Below are 21858 nucleotides of genomic sequence, written 5' to 3' on the forward strand. Positions count from 1 at the left end.
GCGGGCCAGTTCCGCCGCGACGGGAGAAAGGAGCACATTCCACGACCAACACTTTCTTCTTAAACCTGCTTCATGAGACGCCAGTTGGTCTTAGTGTGAAACGTGGTCCAACAGGGACTTACGGGGGCGGTGGCCAAATGAGGGGGGCGTCCCCGCTTTTTTTTTTATTTTTCTTTTAAAATCTTTTTGAACGTTGCCCACTGAATTGGCCACCGGTAACGACCGGGACTTTACAGGGTAGAGGAGCAGCAGCCATTAAGCGCTAATTTCACTCATTTGGACGTATGGACGTTAAAATTTTTTTTTTTTTTTTTATTTCTGAACTAGAGGCTTTCCACTGAACAATTGGTCCTGCGGGCAAGACGCGGTTGACGATTACATCCACCCAATAATACATCTCGAAATAATAAACCCCACCCCTCCCGCAAAAAAAATAAAAACACAAAATATCATAAGGAGAAAGAAAACCAGAACCAAACAGAACCACCCAACAGACTCAGCAGTGCATGGACAGAGGTTGCAGGGGGGGTGGGACTCCGTCTCGTCAGTCCAGGGAGCGCTCCGTCTGCCCGTCCGTCTCCTCTGGCGTCGCCGCCTCCGCTTGGCCGTCACTTCAGAAGAGCCTTGATGGCTTCGCTCTCGGCCGCTTCGAAGGCGCTGAGGCCATCTGGTCCTTTCCTGGTCTTGTCGGCACCCTGAAACGAAACGGGAGGTTTGGGGCCACGGTGGAACGAGTTCCGGAAACCTCTGTTGCCATGGCCACTGGGGGACGTTCTACTGCTGTAGAACGGTTTTGAAATTACATGTCAGACAGCCTAGCAAACCTTCGTCCATGGGAGAGGAGAAGACCCAGGTTCAAACCTCACTTACTACCATTGTGTCCCTGAGAAAGGGGGGGGACTGTCCCTGTACCTACTGACTGTAAGTCGCTCTGGATAAGGGCGTCTGATAAATGCTGTAAATGTAAATATCTAGAGAGGTAACTTGGATAAACCTAAACTAAAGGGCTGGAACTTGATGATCTGTTTTCTGAAGAGGAATTTATCGCTGCGTGTAATGTGCTTCATGGATGCATTGTGCTTTTTAACTTCTACCATTTTACTTGGGTCAGGTGACGCCTTTCATTCGGCATGAAAATGGACGCCGCTGAGGCACTGGAAAAGAGGCGAAGTGACCATAAAACCAAAAACGAAGACAGAAATTCATCTTTTATAAGAGGCAGGCCCCTCCCTTCACCGTCTCTGATTGGTTCAGAATACAACATGGACCTTGTGTGTGTGCGTGTATACACACACACACGTGTCTGTTGCTTGAACAACAGGGAGTTTACGGCTGCTCACGCTCTAGGGCCCTATTTACCGTATATAAAACCAGGACACCCCGGGGCCCGAGGGTCCGACCGACCCCTGGACTCCAACCCCGCTGGCAGTGTGGATCGATGGCGCGTTCTGAAGGACCTGGCAGCTGCCAGCTACACCAGACGTGGAGGGGAATGAAAACGCGCCGATAGACGAGCGCCTCGTATCGCTTCATTCCAGTCACGCATGCCGTTTTCTCCACCTCACAACGCGGTCACCGCAGGCCGAGACGCGCGGAGCTATATTTAGAGGACAGGAAATGCTTGCCGGCGTGGCCCTAAAGGCTCGTTTCCTGCAGGCAGGTCTCACCCACTCTCAGGCCCAGTCCAACGCAGAAGACAGGTCCATCAGACGGACCTGCTGCACTGCTACACCAGTGAAGAGACCAGCAGACGAATCCTGATTCCTGGCAACTGCTAAACGACGACTTAGCATGAAACGAACCAGAGGGTCACAACAGCCACCGCCACCGTAACAACTACAGCTTCAGGGATCTTCAAGTGGACCAGTAGTGTCATAATGGACACGTAATGTACACCATGACACTGGACTACACTTTGGACTTCTCCACCTCTACAACCCGCGTACAGCTAGAAGCACAGTCGGCTCAGCACAACCGAACACACCCGCCAACACAAAGGACGAGAAGAACGTTCCAGAGGCCTCCGCTGCTACCAAAGAGAGAAAGACATTCGTCCCTTTCAACGACCAAGGTCTCACCAGCCTGCATAAAGGGACAGTTCCAGAATGGGGCTTCTGGATCATTCCGCAGCAACACCAGTTCTCTTTCCCGCATGATGGTTTACAGCAAAAATGTAAATTATTTATTTATTTTAAAAACACTGGCTCGAACAGTGGGCGTGGTTAACCTGCATTGATGCTCTGTTTCTAATGGTTGGATGTTAATGTGTCATAACGGCAGAGGTCAAAGTTCGACAATATTCAAATGCCTGCGGCCGCTGGAAATGTTGGGAATCACAGCTGTAGGATTTTTTTTCTCTTATTGGACATCCCCAACCCTGCACTGACACCACTTATAGGCTCCCTCTACCCTGGAAGGGGGTCCCTCTCTGTATCACTCCTTCCCAACGTTTCTTCCCACCTTTTTTTTCTCTCTCCTAGAGATTTTTTCAAGTGTGTTGGGTGTCAACTGTAGGGCCGGTCAAAGCCCATTGAGACGTACTGTATGGGATTATGGGCTTTATAAGAAATAAATGATGTTGTTGATGATGACGTAACCGCCACAAGGCTTGATCAACAGAAAACGCCCCTTAATAAACTACAGTTGTTCAATTACAGCCATCACGCAATCATCGTTCAAATTAATGAATTAAAATAAACGAAAGTCACCTTGAAAATGCACCGTTTTTGGGGAGGTGCAGACAGCGGGGGTGCAGATTGTGCATACAGGAAGCGCGGGCGTCATGTCATCTTGTGGTTTCCTACCAAGTTTTAAAAAGTGGTCAACGAATGTAAATTTAGATGTTCATTAGCTGCCTGAAGCAGATACAAGGTCAAGGGTCAACTCTTCTGACACTCTCGGGAGACTTTCAGTCTCTGATAATCAGGAGACGATGATTAATTCCAGACCCCGGAGCTGATTGGCTGGGCAGAAAGGTCGCGGCGCAGCGATTGACCTCTCTGAGCCCTCGCCGCAGGATGAGCAGGTCCCCACTCGGGTGCGGTGCGACGCCAACGCTTCGGCCCCGCCCCCTCAACCGCACAGACCTCGCAAATAGAAACCAGGAAGGCAGCTGCTCACTTCACAGCGACAGACACGAGGCCACTACCGGCACCGACAAATCCAGCCAATGAAACATTACATATTAGATCATGGTCACGCTTTGTACGGAACTTTCTAGCAAAGTTAAAATGTTAACAATAACTGGTGAAAAAAAGAGGGACCGCCATGCAGGGGAGTCCAACTTGCTGGCACGTGTCCCCTCTGCCCACCAGCATTTTTGTAGAATTGTGCTTCAAATTAAGAATTATATATATTAACCAGCTTGTAATTTAATCATTTACAAGTCGATATGTCGCCTATATGGCCGCAATTTACAAAAAAGAAAAATCGGTGAAAGTGCGTTGTTAAATACCATGTAGTGGAAAATTTGCATAAAAGTAAAAGGTGCACCTAAGAAAAAAAAAGTTTGTCTAGAGCAGCGAAACGATCGGCCCCCGATTCACTCTTCACTGTAAATAAAACCGCATCTCGCCTGAAACCCTACGGCCCACCGCCAGTAAGCGACAGCTCAGGGTCGGAACGTTCCAGAAGGACCCGCGTCCGGCTAGAGGCACAGTCGGCTCAGCACAACCGAACACACCCGCCAACACAAAGGAAGAGCGGAGCTGGAACGTTCCAGAGGCCTCCGCTGCTTCCAAAGAGAGAAAGACATTCGTCCACCAGCCTGCATAAAGGGACAGTTTGGGACAGCTTCTGGATCATTCCGCAACAACACCAGTTGTCTTTCCCGCATGATGTTTTTAAAGCAAAAAAATATATAGATATTTTTTTAAAAGCACTGGCTTGAAAAGTGGGCGTGGTTAACCTGCTTTGATGCTGTGTTTCTATTGGTTGGACGTTAATGTGTCATAACGGCAGAGGTCAAAGTTCGACAATATTCAAGTTTGACCGCTGGAAACGATGGGATTCAGAGCCGGAGCACAGCGACGGAAAACTTCAATCCGCGGATTCGTTACGCCACAGTGAGCGGGTTTGGAGTGAGAGTTGTGGATGAAGGTGGCCGAGCGCGCCGCCGCTTCCCGCCCTCGTTCTCTGTGTGTTCGTGGCGTGAGGGCCCACCTTCTCCAACAGGATCTTGACGCAGGCGAGGTGACCCTCATACGTGGCGGAGAGCAGCGGAGTGATGCCGTGCTTGTCTGGGGCCTGTGATGCGAGAGGGAAGGAGAGAGAGAGAGAGAGAGAGAGGTAGAGAGAAAGAGAGAGAGAGGTCAGATGCGGCCTTTGCTTATCAGCAGATCACGCCGGCCTCCTACACAAGGGCACATCGCTCTCGTGATCAGAGGAAGTAGCTCCAGCGATGAGCGTTTTTTTTTTATTCCTTATCTCATCGACGAATTACCCCGGGAGAGCGGGCGTGGCGCGGGAGGCCTTATCAGGCCATTTCTGGAGCGCCCACAACAGTCCACGGCCGAGCGCTTCATTCTGGGTTTTTTTTTTTCGGGAGCTCTGCGTCCACAGCTGGACAAGGAAGTGCTGATGGAGTCAGATAGGGGAAGCGTGTGAGGACGAGGGACTTTAAACGGACAGCAGGGCGTGTCCAGAAGGCTCCTCCCACCTTTCACTCCACAGTAAAATACCTTTTAATCCCCGCAGTGGCACCAACACTTTATGTATGTTTTTTATTTTGTAATTACCTGTGATTCAGAAAAAAAAGCGAACAAAAAAAACTAAATATTTTCTTCATAATTAACTCCGTACATCCAATAGATTTGACTCCAACGAGGAGTTTATTTCGCCTGATAGACCGTGAGACGACTTGTCTGAGTTCGATAGCGGTAAAATAAACCGTAAATAAAGGTTAATAATATGGAACTGAAAGTGGTTGTTCCAACGCTGCAGCTGAGGACACGGTGACAAAACGAGACGTGTCCCGTCACCTCGGTGAGCAGCCGTGACAGGCGCCAGGGGACCTCACTGGCACCTTGGCGGGTCGGGATTCGAACCGGCAACCTTCCGGTTGCGGGGCCACTTCCCCACACGCCAGGCCACAGCCGCCCTGCCGAGGGTCCCGTCAAAGCCCACTGGGACACAGCGCACGGGATCTTGGGTGATTAAGTTGTTGGAACCGCCTGTTGGGGGGCGGCGCCCCGCCACGACTCCGCCTCCACGACAGGAAACTGTTAATTGGAACGGACACAGCGGCGGGGGCGGCGCTTACGTTTACGTCGGCTCCCTTGGAGAGGAGGAACTCCACCATCTCCGCCTGGCCGCAGTCCACCGCGTAGTGCAGGGGCTTCCTCCCGCCCTCCAGGGTCCGGTTAACGTCTTCGTCCTGCGGGAAAGACGCGCAACAGACGCGGTGACCTTCCAGAACGCTCCCGCTTTCCCCACGAACGTATAGAACGCACTGAGGAATGCGATAGTGGATAGTTCCACAGGCGTGCAGGACCCCGCCCGAGCCCGGCACCGACATGTCGACGCCTGTGGACGCGACGCCCCGAGGACGAGCGTCCAGGCGTCTTTTAACCTGTCAGACTGGGACCGGAAGCGGCGAGTCGCGAGCGGGCACATGGAGGGCGGGGCCGGACGCCGGACCCAGTCCCGCACGACCCGCCCGGTTCCGCACTACATCAAATAAAATTTGTCGACTATTATCCAGGTCCAGCTGGGAATTCTGAGAAGACCAGAATTCCCAGTTTACTCAAGGTGGGAGTGGTTCTTTTCCCGAACTGGAAGCAGGCGTCCACCTGAGAAGAGGACATGTCCACCTGGTGGAATGTCGAACTCTGGTAAATAGTGGAAGAGGAGAAGAAGAAGCGGAAGAATGTGAGGAGGCATCAGGAAGTGGGAGGAGAGAAGAAATGAAGAAGTGACGGAATGTATTTATTGATAATATCATCATCATCATCATCATCATTATTAAAATTATTACTAGCGTATTTCCGATCAGAACCCCGTTCAGCACCTGAGCTCCAGAACCGGCCTCCCTCTCTAGAACGGGCCCGGGCAGGCCGAGGTTCCTGGGAGCGCTCACCTTCACCAGCAACGTCTTCACCTCGTCCAGATCCCCGTTCTTCAGGGCCCACATCAGCTCCTTGTCTCCCATGGTTCAGGTTCTCCTCGGACCTCAGGCTTCTCGGGGGGGGGGGACGCTGCAGGTGTCCAGCTAGCCGCCGGCTAACTTGGCTGACTTGGCTGACGAGGCGACTCCGCTCAAACGTCGGGCGTTCGGGCGACAGGAGTGGAAAGACTCGCTCCCCGGGGGACGTGGGACATGGAACCCCGGCAGGCCGGAGAACGCAGGCAGAGAAAAGTTCCAGCGAGACAGGAGGGATCCGCCTTAGCGCGAGCCTCAAAGACGAACTGGACTTCCGCTCTGGTGCCAAACTTGCGCTTCAAAATAAGAGTCTACATAGGAGTCTACAGAGGCGTGAAACAGAATAAAAGTCCACAGAGGAGGCGGCGTGTAACAAAATAAACGTCTATAGAGCAGGTGGCCTGAAACGGAATAAAAATCGACAGAGGAGGCGGAGAGTAACAAAATGAGAGTCTACAGGGGAGGAGTCGTGTAACAAAATAAAAGTCTACAGAGGAGGAGGCCTGAAATCAAATAAAAGTCTACAGAGGAGGAGTTGTGTAACAAAATAAAAGTCTGAAGAGGAGGCGGCGTAGAACAAAATAAAAGTCTAAAGAGGAGGTGGCGTGTAACAATATAAAAGTCTATAGAGGAGGCAGCCTGTAACAAAATAAAAGTCTACAGAGGAGGCGGCGTGTAACAAAATAAAAGTCTACAGAGGAGGCAGCGTGTAACAATTTAAAAGTCTGTAGAGGAGACGGCATGTAACAAAATAAAAGTCTACAGAGGAGGTTTTCTTCTGAAACAGGCAGTTATTTATGGTGCAGGTCACCTGTTGCTCAGAGGTGAAAGAGTTAAAGTAAAGATGCTCTAGATAAAATATTATTCCATACCCGCTCAATTTTACAGGGGCTGTGCTTGAGGCCTAGCAGGTAAAGAAACGGACCTGTAGTCAGAACGTTGCTGGTTCGAGTCCCGAACCTCCAAAGTGCCCCTGAGGTGCCACTGAGCAAAGTACCGTGTCCACACACTGCTCCACAGGCGCCTGTCACCATGTGTCACCGTGTGCTGTGCTGAAGTGTACAATCACTTCACTTTTACTTTGCTTGAGTAAATTAACTGAAGTAGTTTCCATCAAATGCAGAAGTACAAAGGTTTATTATTGTTCTAATCTCTTGTAATCATTTTAGCACAGGATTCTTACTAAAATAAGACACTTTTTAAATAGTACACTACAAATTGCTTCAGTTTAAGATTTATTTTTGGTTGTCTGTAAGTCTCTGTGCATAAATCAACTGGCCAAATCAGATCGGATGTTAGAGAAACTGGTGTCATAATGAGTTCATAATGCCAGTTCACATGCCCGTCACAACTGCATTTGTGTTCATATTTCCATATTTTAGTCATGCATTTCTCCAAACAAGACAGGAACTTCTTGTGCACTTCTTAGTTTTGACAAATTACAACTTAATGCAGTCATAAGTAAAATAAAATAATTTTCACAAAATAAAAACAAGTCAGATATTTGATATTAAAATGTTTCAGTAAGAGATACACAAATTAGCAAGATATTTCATTATTATTGAATGTCTATTAAAATCAAGTGTGTTACAACACAGCTGAAATAAAAAAAATACATAAAAAATAAGAGGACAAGGTATGGCTGTTCTTCTTTCTGCTTGTGTTGAGAGGTAATGAGGTTGTGAAATGGAAGGATTGGCCCATATCCATATCTCAGGAAGATGAAGCGGTGTGACAGGGAGAGAAAGATAACATTCTCAATGCAGCCATTTCTTATTCTCATTACCTTCCTTATTTCATTAGATTTTTTTTCTCATGAAAAGCAGACCTGGCATGTGCACTAAAGCAGAGACGGGATGGTGGCCTTGATCCATTGAAGGTGTCAATCAACTCGCTCCTGGGATAGAAGTTCATCTCTGCATTGAAGCACATTCCTCACCACGAGCAGAGAAAAAAATCTGCCGTACGCTGCATGTACTCCCGCTCTCCAGGCCCCTCGAAAGAAATATAGGAGATGACAAAGCTGCTGGTAGCACAATTATTACCTGAAATAAGCCCTCCAGAGAGAAATCCAATCCAGCCAGAGGACAAAGGGGACCATAAAAGTCACTATTTGGCAAAAATAAAAAAAACATAACAAAAAAGAAATCTATACGGCACCGTGATAAGAATAAAAAGAAAAAGTAATTAGATCTCTCCTCACACCAAATACAGTCGGCTTGAGGGCCACTACTGCTGCAGCGTGAGACACAAAGAAAGAGTGGGACACACGCGGCAGTCAGCTCCAGATAGCCATTAGAGGTGTGTGGCAGAAAGTGTCTCCAGAGGACAGACAACGGCTGATCTCCACTCAGAAGCCCCGGTCTGCAGCATACATGGCTCATTTCAGCCCCCCCTAACAGAGTCATTTCATTTCATGGCTCGTTTAAATGTAATCAAATGGACTGGCCTTTGGGCGTCTAGACTCTGTTTCTGCTGCAGCGTCTGTTCTCTTTGGTGTGTGTTCCCAAAACATCTGGGAAACGGAAATGTCAAGTGTCCACAATTTAACGGGGCAAGGTGAACATACCTTTCTACTAGTGCAAGTAGTGCAATACTTAAAGTGAAAAGTGAAAGTGAAGTGATTGTCATTGTGATACACAGCAGCACAGCACACGGTGCACACAGTGAATTTTGTCCTCTGCATTTAACCCATCACCCCGGGGAGCAGTGTGTGGGGACGATGCTTTGCTCAGTGGCACCTTGGCGGATCGGGATTTGAACCGGCAACCTTCTGATTACGGGGCCACTTCCTTAACCGCTAGGCCACCACCGCCCCACAACCACCACTGCTCCACGATTTGATTAATTAGTCATGGCGGCCCACTGCTCACCAAGGGTGATGGTTTCCTGTTACAGCTCCCATTCCGTATGATTCGCTGCTTGCAAATGTGTTTTTGTGATTGGTAAAAGTGTTTCGCATGTTGTAAATTTGCAATTCTCGGCCCCCTGTCGACAGGTGATGCGTTTTAAGTATTGCGAGCGAGATGTAAAAAGGAAGCTGAGGAGGTGAAACGGAGGCTAGCCCCTGGCGTTTTTTGTTTTTAGCGTTGGTGCAGATCCTGTCGGGCTCCAACCGGTCCTTACAGCTCTAATCAGAGCCCCTCAACCCACCCAGCGATCACCAGTCCACCTCCTGGGCCAGATGAGGAAGCACTGCTGTCATCCAAAAATGTCCCCCAGCCGTTCAGCACGTAACGCCAAGCACATCCGCTCGCTTGGTAACAGGGACGCGTGAATATATAATGGATTAAAGTTCCAAGCGCAATCCATAACAGAGATGAATCTGCACAGATCAGTCCCTCCTACTTACTGAAAGTGGCAAGAAAAAACGGAGCTGTCTGAACATTCCTGGGGCGCTCTTTATTTAACTACGCTCCACTGCTGGAGAACATAATAAATCATGATTGCAATAAGCATTTATTTCAGCCGTCATACCTGCAGTGCCATCGTCGTGCATTTAATAAAAACTTTATTTTTCCCTCATATAAGCAACTTTGCCGCTGCTTCTCCTCCCCCTCGCATGTCTGCAGGTCTTCTTGCCGGCGGTGGTTAAAAGTGAGGGGGTGAGGAGCTGAAGTGTGTCAGGGCCCAGGATGGGGAGCCGTAATTGGGTCAATTTCTCTTTATCAGCAGGCGCGGGCTGCCACCCATCAAACCTTTCTTCCTGCCACTGTATCGCCAGGCCGCATCTCCTGGCCTCTGCCCCCGTTCCAGGAAGCCGGGAACATTCCCGCATCCCCCGGCGCGATGGTAGATAGTCCACGGCTGTTTGTTTTGTACGTCCACGTAACCAAACCCTTCCTGCAGCCACTTATTAACGATCTTCCTCTCCTCGGTCGGAGCAGCGTATTAAAATCCGACCCCCCGGGAGTCCTGGCGTGCAGGATCCGGCTTCGTATAAACGCGCGAACGGCCTGATATTTACCTGATGGCTGCTTATTAATGAGTGGAGACGGGGAGGTAGCCTTTTCGGAGACGCCTGTTTGAATAACCTTCAGGGGCAACGTGATTGCTTTTGCTGCTGGGCCATGAGATATTGCATACGAATCCAATCCAATTGACAAAATCTGCCATCAGAGCGAGGAGAAAAGCAGCACACCTGGTCTCCAGGAACGAGGGACACGTGATCGCTCAGGTCTGCTGTGGGGCTGCACACCAAATAAGAAGAAAAATTCTAAATAGAAAACGGGAATAGAGACTTTTCCAGTAAAACAGAGACTTTTTGTGTAAATTCCGTAACATGAAGTGATCGGCTGAGAAATCAGTTTTTTTGGGCTGCTGCTCTCTTCCTTCTTGTCAATTTTTGTTTTTTGAAAGTGGGTAGTAGCCTAGTGGGTAACACACTCGCCTATGAACCAGAAGACCCAGGTTCAAATGCTGCTTACTTCCATCGTGTCCCTGAGCAAGACACTTAACCCTGAGTGTCTCCAGGGGGGGACTGTCCCTGTAACTACTGATTGTAAGTCGCTCTGGTAAATGCCGTAAACGTAAATGTAAATGAAAGAAGGTCACAAATAAAGAGCAGTGAAGGTGAAACAGAAGTGGGATGGGTCAGATGTGCTCTATAAAGCTGCCTGGGTCCAGTGCAGCCTGATTAAAATCAGTTCTTTTTTTACCTAGATAAGATAATTTTATTAAGCAGGACACACACAGGGTCGGTGAAACCATACTGTATGACCAACAGGGCAATGGTTGCAGCATCCACATTGAATATGAAAACACTGATTGATTGATTTGTTGGTCTAAGGTGCTTGTGATTAGGCAAGAGCCTGGCTGGCCAATGGTGACCTTTCACTACTTGTGATTAAAGAGACACACAATCGCACAAGCAAATGTGGTCTCTGCATTTAACTCATGAGGAAGCAGGCGGCCATGACAGGCGCTCGGGCAGCAGTGTGTGGGGACGGTTCAGGATTCGAACCGGCAACCTTCCGATTACGGGTCCGCTTCCATACCCGCTAAGCCACCACTGCCCCACTAGAGTTTAGATCCGAAAGCCTTTTTTTATTCAGTAGGTTTTATGTGCTTTGAAAAGAAAAAGAATGTGTTTGGAGTTTCACTGCCGTAAATTTGACTTTAATACCCAACACTGGGCAGGACAATCAGAGCTGCTGAAATACTCCGACATCAGCACACCTTCATCACCCCGTGAACTCCATTATTTCACCCTAACTCCCATCATGCATTCCTCCCTTCCATCATCCATCACTCACTCTGCCTGTCCACCGCCGGCCCTACCTGTGTGTTGGGCGAGCTGATGGGACACGACGTCCCTATTAGACGCGTGAGCAATGCCCACCGAGGTCGGCACGCTCTTCATCCTTCCTCCTCCTCCTCCTCTCGATCTCCATTAGCCATATCAGGCCGTTCTCTGGGCCCAGACCTTTGTCAGCAGTCAATACAACATGGAGCTTTTGTAACCCCAACCCAGAGGTGGGTAGTATTTACTCTATTACTTTTACTTGAGTGACTTTCTGGAAAAAATATAGCTTTAATTTGTACTTTTACTTGACTGCATTTGTGATTTAGAAACTTAACTCTACATCGGGCAAAACTTGACTTGATACTTTTTAAAACCATTTATAGGCTTTTTGCCATCAGATTCCGCCAGTAGATCGAACACATGACAATGTTTCACCAATCAGACGTTGCCATGTAGTCACATGACTACACACACTCTGTGGCACCATAGCAGCACAAACTCATCACACAGCGCAGACACGGAATGAAAAAGGCCAGATATGACGGTCTCCAGTGCTAAAAACAAAGGTTACAGAAAGAATACAGAATCCCAGTCTTTCCTATTGCTCATTTTAGCATTTTGTTAAATGGTGCTGTAAGCTAAGTAGACCTCTATGGTTCAATGGATAGTGCATTGGACTTCTAGAGATTTAAAGGTTGTGGGTTCGAGTCCCACCAGAGTTGCTTTACTTTGGAGCAGTGACCAATAATCGGAAGTTTTCATGGCCGCCCACTGCTCACCAAGGGTGATTTAGAGGATACATTTTGCTGTGCTTTCACTGTATAGTCTGTGAATACACAAAAGTTTGGACACACCTTCTCATTCAATGTGTTTTCTTTATCTTCATGACCATTTACGTTGGTAGATTGTCACTGAAGGCATCAAAACTATGAATGAACACATGTGGAGTTCTGTACTTAACAAAAAGTGGAGACCTGACCTCCACAGTCACCGGACCTGAACCCTATCCAGATGGTTTGGGGTGAGCTGGGAACTCCTTCAAGACTGTTGGAGAAGCATTTCAGGTGACGAGCTCTTGAAGCTCATCGAGAGAATGCCAAGAGTGTGCAAAGCAGTAATCAGAGCAAAGAAACTAGAATATAAAACATGTTTTCACTTATTTCTCCTTTTTCGTTAAGTACGTAACTCCACATGTGTTCATTCATAGTTTTGATGGTCATGAAGATAAAGAAAACACATTGAATGAGCAGGTGTGTCCAACATTTTGGCCTGTACTCTATATTTCCTAATAATATATACATATATATATTTCTGTTTGAATGCATTGTTTCCAAAAAAGGAAATGAGATTTTACAATTCACCGGTCAACGTTTTTTATCACTACATTCTTTTGTAACAGTTCCAAAAAAGGTGACTACTTTTTACTTGTACTTGAGTATTATTATTTTGGAGTAACTCTACTCATACTTGACTACTCTACCCACCTCTACCCCTACCACAGCGGTATGGAAATGCAATGCTTATGAAATGCTTCTGTCAAAAGCAGTGTGTCGTCGGGAGCTCTGATGCATTATGGCCCGTCCTCTGCTCTTGTTTAAGGCTGATGCACGCAGGAATGAGGTGAACCGGATTCGTTCAGATTTACATTTTAATTATGTGGCCCCAATGCAATCAACCCGGCAACAACCTCCAATCACCACCTACTTGTTTGCTGTCTGTTTTCAGGAGCCGGAGAGAGAGAAAAAAATGTAAAGTGTTAATGCACTCTCATTTCCATATTCATATATGTTCATACTTTCATTTCCAGAAGTTCCACAGGAAGTGAAATTTGCCCTTCGTCTGGCGGAGGTAATCCCCCCCGTCAGAACATCTCACCGGGGGCTAAAGAGTGCGATTACCCTGGCCTTCTCCTTCAGCTGTTGTCCTCTTCGGTGCCCTTCTATCTGCAAGAGAGCAGACGAAGAAACTTTCCTGGCTGCTTGCTGAAGGTTGTCTGGAACGCCGCGCCTTATTTCTGCTTTCTGTAACCTCCGATTAATCGACTCTCCCACCCAACTTCCATTAATCAATGCAGACATGCAAATCCGCCTGCGACGCACTGCTTGGGTTGGATTGAGCGAAGTGTTTTTCCCGTTCAGCCGCTGTGTGTCTCTCGCTGGAGAAAAGGATAAGGATCAATTTGTCTCCGCACCTTCGGACCGCCGCGACCCTCCGTAATCCCTGCTGGATTCTGCTCCGATCGGGAGGCTGAGTGACTAAAAAAAAAAGCACTCAGTGCAGCGGTGAAGGTTATAACCTCCGGGCACAACAACCCAGAGAGTCTAGGAGAGATGAGGAGAACTCGAATCTGCATTCTGCATGTATGACACACACTTTCTCAAACGAAGAGGATCTTTTTCTAATCAGTTTCCCCGACTGTAACAGCAAAATTTCTACATGCACGTTGAGTGGTTTCATTTAGTTTGGTCTTACCCAAGTTTGCCCCAGGACACTTTTCTCCATCGTTGGCTCTACCTGTTTGCCCCGTTCTGCTGCCATCACAATAAATCCATATGAGAGATCAGTAATTCGTCATCGCTTTAAGATTCACCTTCGGGAAGGAGGGCAGTTCTGTAACCTGGGTCGGGATGAAACAGAACACATGCAATGGTGATATGTATTCAGATATATACAGTACAGGCCAAAAGTTTGGACACCTTCTCATTCAACGTGTTTTCTTTATTTTCATGACCATTTACGTTGGTAGATTCTCACTGAAGGCATCAAAACTATGAATGAACACACGTGGAGTTATGGACTTAAATGTATTCAGAACACCAACAATCTGTACACTGGATTTGGAATATGGCTACTTTCAGAAAAATTAGAGAAGTCAAAGTCAAAGTCAAAGTCAGCTTTATTGTCAATTCTGCCACATGTACAGGACATACAGAGAATTGAAATTGTGTTACTCTCAGACCCATGGTGCTTACAAGTAACATTAAATACAAACAGTAACATTAAATACAAAGGTATAAATACAATTTTAACACAATATACAAATAAGGGCACATGGTGGAGAGTGCAAACCATGTAAACAATGTGAACAATGTAGTGCAACAGAGCTTGTAAGTGTAAAAGTGACAAAGTGACAAAGTGAGGTAGTTGGCAGACCAATGCTGCACAGAGTGACTGGTGCACGGTCAGTCTGTGTGTGTGTGTGTGTGTGTGTGTGTGAGATCAGAAAGTTTGTGGAGCAGAAGAGGGGAGTGAGGGGAGTGCGGGCAGAGCCGGGAGAGAGCTGAGCTTCCTGACCGCCTGATGGGTGAAGCTGTCCTTCAGTCTGCTGGTCCTGGCCTGGAGACTCCGAAGTCTCCTCCCTGATGGCAGCAGGCTGAAGAAGGTTTGCATTGGATGGGTGGGATCGGCTGCTATGCAGAGGGCTTTTTCTAGAAAGATTTTAGAAAGAAATATTTTAAGAATTCTTTGGGGTAACATAAAATAATACATAATATTCATGTTGATACTCCAAAAAAACTATTGCAAAATAGCACCGCTGTTTTCCACGTGCATTTCAAACATTTTATTGTACACAGATTCTAAAAGTTTTCTGCGACACAAAACTGGAAACATTTGTGGAAATGCGTTCAGTATTCGGTCTATGATGTACAAACACAAATAATTCATATAAACCTCCCCCAACTTAATTATTTTTTTCAAAATGTTCTTTGAATCCAGATCCTCGAGAGTGCAAGACTAAATCAATAAGAAGTGAAGCGCCGACTCCTGGCGGTGGCGAGGCGTGACCGGCTGATGGGAACAACTCCGGCCCTTTCGTATGAAATCTTTTATTTATTTTTATTCGATTTTGCCGGCGACTCTGTGAAGCGCTGTGCGTTTTTTTTTTTTCACCTCTCTTCGGGCCTGCAGCGGGGTTCAGGGATAAGGTGCGTGAGGTGCCACGCCCTCCTGTTTAAAACAGGCGCATTAATATTCGCAAGATAACACAGTCGCAGTCGCCGTGAGATAAGGGACACACCAATCAGAAGTGCCGGAGCACCGTGGCGATGAAGATAACCATCACATGCCGAAGATGAAATTTATTAATAAAATAAAACCTGAGTGAAGATTCGAGCTCATGAAGCCTAGCTGAGTCCAGGCCTGATAATCTCAGAGGGTCTCCCATGGTGCATTGCAGCGGCGGCAGGTGGAGGTGTGGGGCCGTGGAGGACCAGCTGATTAGAGAAGCGAGCGGAGTTCACGATTGGAGGAGCTCATGATGGCCACGCCCGGACCTCTGCCTAGTGATAAACTGAAGAAATTTTCACTTGTGATACACAGCATCACAGCACACGGTGCACACAGTGAAATGTGTCCTCTGCATTTATCTCATCACCCTTAGTGAGCAGTGGGCGGCCATGACAGGCGCCCGGGGAGCAGTGTGTGGGGACGGTGCTTTGCTCAGTGGCACCTCAGTGGCACCTTGGCAGATCGGGATTCGAACCGGCAACCTTCTGATTATGGAGCCATTGGTCCATCACGCTCAGATTACGTTGCGATAAGGAAATCGCTTACAGAGAATCCGATCCATCCGCCCATCAGACGGGTCTCGTGGGCTCGGCCCTCAGTCTTCCTGTCTTCTGCACAAGGGCTGTAAGAAGTTAGGCTCGGTCTGACCCATGCCTACCCTGACCCCTACTAAAATGATAGAAACTGAGCCCGACTGAAATGATAGAAATCGAGCCCGAACTTCACCCAACGGGCTCGGGCCAAGACGTACAATTCCAATCTGCCCGGATAAGAAGGATGAGAAGACGATGAGATTTTCTCAGCATTTTTTCACACACTGATTACACTGAAACCCCACAGAAGAGACAGGCGAAATGTTGCAGGAGCTGGAGCAGCAGAGGAGTGAGATTTACTTTCTACTGACAGCGCAACCCAGTAAAAACAGGACATCTACACTAATTAAAAAAGCGCATCCATCACAGGCCACAATCAGCGCTGAGGGAAAGGGTCTCTCCGGAGGGCCTGTAATTAAAAGGCCGGACGGGGGAACTCTGAGCATCAACGTGCCAGCAGAAGACGAGGAAAACCCAGCGATCACGTTAAAGTGACAGTGACCTGAACGGCAGCAACAGCAGGTGCCATTTTGCTTAACCAACTGAAAAAAAAAAAAAAAAATTCAAGGTTTGGACGCCACCAAACATTGACCTGAGACAACGCGTCCTGACATCAACAATGAAAAATGAAGCCTTTAAATGCAAAGTAAAACCAAGTCAGCTTTTACGGCACAGGGTGACGCTCTGAGGAGTGCAACTAATTCATTTCCTGCCAATAATATTTCTGGCAAATAAGCAATTAAAGTCTACTAATGAGATCATTGGAGTGGCTCATAAAATCTAAAACAACGTCACGCTGTTTTGTCTATGGTTAGCAGTGATTATCATTATTACACTTTCTGTAGCGAAGCACGAGTGGAGCTCTTCGGATCGGTCGAACTTCTAAAATTTGTATTGAGAATTTCAAAAATATGTATTTTTTGAGTCTCGCTGCCAATGCACAGCGTATGAAATATACAACAAGCAGCATATACCTGTTTTTTATTTGGCTGCTGTATCTTGGATCTACATCAGACACCAAAGCCAATACTGGCTTCAGGCAGAATTTTACACCCTTCTCCTCTATATACGTTCGTCCTGAACAGATTCTTTACAATCAAACACCAGTGGCAGGATAAAATGAATTATTGAAAAATCACTACAGGTAATTAAAAAAAAAATCATAAAATGAACATAAATAAATATAAATAATATAAACAATAAGGATGAATAAATGATGCATGGTGGCCTATTAAAAGGAGCATAAAAACATGGATGGCCATACAAGGTATGAAATAATAAATCATATTGGAATATCTAATAAAGTTTATTATTAAAAAGAAAATGATTAAAAAGCATGTTCATATCGAAGGGATGATATGATTGGTCAAGTTTACAGTCATTCGTTGTTAAGTAGCTCAATGAAGATATTTTCTGTAAGACCTCGGCACAGTGAGGAAATCGGCTGACCCAGCACCATCTTCTCTCGCCTCTGTGGATTTCCGGCTGGTCTGATGGCAGCCGCGTCTGTGGCGACCGATAAAGTTTTACCCGCCGCTCTAATCTTCACCCCGGGCTGCAGGTATCTGCTGATGCGAGCTTTTCTGGGCTCCGGCCACCAGCGGTGAATTGAATAAACTGTGTTTTTCTTGTGAAACCAACTTTTGTAAGCATTGACGTGCCAGAAAGCCTGAGCTCTTCGCAGACAAGAGCCATGAGAATGGGCCTTTCACCGGTCCAGCGTGCCACCTCATGCCACAATAAATCCACGTTCAGATCTTCGAACGGCAGTAAAAACACCAAGACAGAAAGAAGAAAACCCTGTCATCTCAGATAGAGATGATACAGCAGTTTACTGATCCCACACGGAAATACGGAAAGGAGAGCATCATTTCATCTGTCATGATGTGCCACGCTGCCCAAGAAGACTGAAGCTGGAATTAAATATAAAAAGCCTTCCACAAAGTATTAGTTGAAGGGCACGCACGTTCTTTTGATACGTATGTCGCATGTATACTGACTGGTTGTGCCGGAGGTGGGTAATTTTAGCCTCTGCTCCTGCATATGCTGCTGGGAATCAATATAGAACACACCTACAGGGACCGCAAACGCAGCCAGGGAAACGGCTGCTTCCTATACACACACACACACACACACACACACACACACACGTGTTCGTAAAAGCCACCTGTCTGATGCCAGGACACGTGAGGAAGTCGAGCGCGACAGTCAAAACTGATTCACGCGAAGAGCGCAATAAAACTCAAGCCATGGCCGATGGGCAAAGGGACGGATAAAAGAGTGACATAAAATAATTGCAAAGGAGCAGAGTGATGCTGTCGGTGGCGCAGTGTGTGAGAAGAGGAGAGGAAGCGAGAAGATCCCCTGAGGGGGAGATGGGGGTCCATAGAGTGCATACACACACACACACAGACAAAGAGAGAGAGAACATTTCTCCTGGGTCTAGTATTAGATATACTGTATGGTGGAAATGCAAATATAATGCAATAATGTATTTGGATTATTCTTCATTTCTGGAATGACACTCATAAATGAACATAGTGCATATCAAAAATATTCATAATGAGGCCCACGCCACCACACAAATCTTGATTGAACTCTCTCTCTCTCTCTCTCTCTTGATATGCTGGGGTCAGTGGCTGTACGAGAGCAGGAATTTCACGACGGACATCGTTATTGCTACGTGCCCGGCGGAGGGCTCTCCATCAGGGGGAACTTTTTGGGTCTCCAGCCCCAGACACCCACTTTCAATTACAATCACTTCCATACAGCAAATAAATATTGTCACTGTTTGCACCGAGTTGGGTGTCCTGGCCCTGTCCCCCGCACACTTGTCCTCCCCTGACCCTGGACAGTTATCTGCATATGGGACGGAGCGTCTTTGAAATGTGTCCTTCCTTGACAGGCGAGCAGGAGGTGTCAACGGGACAATGACGATAGACGTAACATCGGAACATTAAATGTGGAGCGTTTTGCGTGACTGACCTGCCGTTGTAAGTGAAGACGGACACGGGCGGAATTTTGACGCCAAACGTCCCCGCGCTGTCACCCCTCTGGATGCTGGCGTCACTTCACCACAGGCTCCGCCCCCATCATTCTCATTAGGGAGCCGGCAGTCAACCTTTAATGAATGGATGATCCGGGGCCCGGCGCGGAGAAAAATGAGGCCCTCCGCCGGCCCCCGGGGGGAGGCTGGAATCGGCTCGTGGCGAGCGGCGTGGGGGTGATTGATTAAACCCTGAGCGGAGAGGCCCCTCCTTCGCCAGCGCCGCTGGGTGGATGCCCTGTGCAGGGTGTGTGCACGAAACCAACACAGTCAATCTGCTCTTGTTGAGCGGCGATGAGCACGGCCCATAAATCTCGGCGCGTGATCTATGAGGCGCGTTCGACGGCGCGCTCAAACCGCCGCTAAAAAACACACCCAGCCATGCTAGTTATGCGCCGTCCTTTGCCAGATTCATCCGTCACCTTTTCATGAGCGCGGCTGTTGGACGGTAAATCAAGCTGCCTGCCGGCCAAAAGTACAAATCCCCCAAAGAATATCGGAAAAAAAAATGTACATCGAACAAGGAAAGTTTTGCATTATGCATGCGAGAATATCTGCAGCACCGAAACAGGTTTAGTGCAACAGCCTGGGGCTTTAGTGGCCCGACAGATACAGATCAGGAGACCTCACACACGCACACACACACACACACACGCACACACACACACACACACACACACACACACACACACTTGGGTCAGTTGTGGCCTTTAGTGCCACCTGTCCAGAGACAAATCCATTCTGTTATTTGCATTTCCTGGCTTTCATAGATTTATGCTGCATTTAAAGTTCACATTGAAGTTGAATATTTACCACACGGCATTGCAGTGGTGAACCGTCATCAATTCTGCAGATTGACGGTGGTAACCAGAGAAACCCTGTTGGAAACCCCGAAAACAAGGCAGTGAACATCGGATCAACTACGGTAGATCTTCTACCGGACCTTCTATGGGTCAGCATGTCTGACCAAGGTTCAGACCAGGAACCTCCCTGGAGACTGGCAGTTTTAGAGACAGCGTGAAGAACCTGTCTGAGCGTCAGAAGGACGAAATGTTCACTTGATGCCACTTTAACAAAATAATCAATGAAATGAGGGTGAAGATCGACCACAAGGGGGCTGATATAAAATCTATAGGACTGACATCTCCTGACACCTGACAAGATGCCATTTTAATGTGTGTCACTAACTGGAGCAGCTCCAGTCAACCAGTGGTAAAAAAGTGGGAATCAAACCTACAAATGTTCACGTCATTTGTCTGCTGCCAGTCTACTGACGAGAGAAAATCGTTACTGTTTTCTATTTGCTGAGATGGTCTTCATTATATGAAATCTTCCTGGGGTGGTGCATGCTGCTTCTCGCCCTGCCTATACATGGCGTTTGCAAAAAAATAAATCAATAAATGCAAAGTGCTAAAATATTATCATGATCATATACTGAGACTCGTCCTAATCTGTACACTGCATGCATCTTCGGGTTGGGCGTTGAATGTGGAAGCGGGTCTGTGATGTTTCGGCAGAAGAGGCCCGGGGGAGACGGAACAAACGGCGATAAGAACTGCATTTCAGCCTCATCACATTCTCAAATAAGGCCCTCGGTTCTCCACCCCGGTGAGGGCGGAACATTTCCATCTCGCCTCAACGTATATTTCCAACAATTTCGAATGCAATGAAGGTGAAATGAGAACTCGGCGGTTATCAGCATGCAAATCCCAGCCCAAATTTAATTTGCATCATCCCAAAAGCACCCTGGGTCATATTATTACGCCAAGCAGCAAAATTTCTAACATCCATAAACTGCTCCACTGCAGCCAGACGACAGCTGCACACGCCTTCTTACATTCACACATCATGCAGACAGACGGGGTCATGCAGGGGTCACGACTCTCAGGGTAGGACGCCCTTGGACCCCACTGACCAGATCCTGCCAACGTTCTCTAATCCTGACGAACTAGAGCGACATTTGTGCATATTTATCATGATTTTCTCAAATCAATTTCCATAATTGCATTATATTGCATATGCATGGCTGGATGTGATAACCATGAAATAATCCAATCCTTTTGATCGGTTACAAAACTAAATCAAAGTGCAGTTAAATCTGCAGCATTTGCATGTTTCTCCTGTTTCAGCATGATTATAGACCCAATACGACTTTATTATGACATGTTATGTGTAGCACATAATAAGATGCGATGCCTTATTAAGGTCGAGTCACCAGATTTGTACAGAATGTGATCATTTCTTTTCATTATCTTTCAATCTGATGAATGTAATCATCCCTCTTTTAGATTTTTTCTTGTTGTCACCCTGTGCCTGGTAAGCCTCTGACTTTTAATAAGCAGGAAGGAGCTCGCTGATTAAAAACTGTTATGAAGTCAACCTGCGGCGGCAAGACGGCGAGGGTCTCCCGGCCGTCCGTACCTCACCATGATTGCAATCACGGTGACTGGGGCTGAAGAATTAAACGTGTCGGGAAAAAACTCGGGGGCAGTCACGCAACGGGCAGGAATTCTGGGACAGGTGGACATCTGTGGCCAGTCCAGCAGCTGCCGGCCGAGGTTTTTTTTTTTTTTTTTTTTTTATTCGGATGTGTCGGTCTGTCATGTTTCCATTATGTTGGCCGCATTCATTTTAAAAAGGCCCTTGTCCTTTCTTTCATGCATTATTCACAATGTGTGTGTGTGTGTGTGTGTGGCCATGGCCAGTGTGAGTTTCAGCCTGCTTATCAGAGCTCAGGCAGCATCATGCAGTTCTGCAGTCCCACCGCAATAAACCCCAAGAATTGCTTTGGACAAAACAAACGACTTTGCCTAGCGAGGAGATAAGA

The 21858-nt window shown here is 47.3% G+C and overlaps 1 protein-coding gene across 1 annotated transcript; it reads right to left on the bottom strand.

Moving 5' to 3' along the window:
• Nucleotides 1–236: 236 nt before the first annotated feature.
• mtpn (myotrophin) lies at nt 237–6450 on the bottom strand. Its single transcript, XM_028955597.1, has 4 exons — nt 6077–6450; nt 5261–5374; nt 4162–4245; nt 237–695 (listed from the first exon to the last, which is right to left on the bottom strand). Exons 1-4 carry the CDS (start codon nt 6146–6148, stop codon nt 609–611), a joined length of 357 nt encoding a protein of 118 aa, XP_028811430.1. The 5' UTR covers nt 6149–6450; the 3' UTR covers nt 237–608.
• Nucleotides 6451–21858: the final 15408 nt, after the last annotated feature.

This window comes from Denticeps clupeoides, chromosome 15 (assembly GCF_900700375.1).
Source record: "Denticeps clupeoides chromosome 15, fDenClu1.1, whole genome shotgun sequence".
In the NCBI taxonomy this organism is placed as follows: Eukaryota; Metazoa; Chordata; class Actinopteri; order Clupeiformes; family Denticipitidae; genus Denticeps; species Denticeps clupeoides.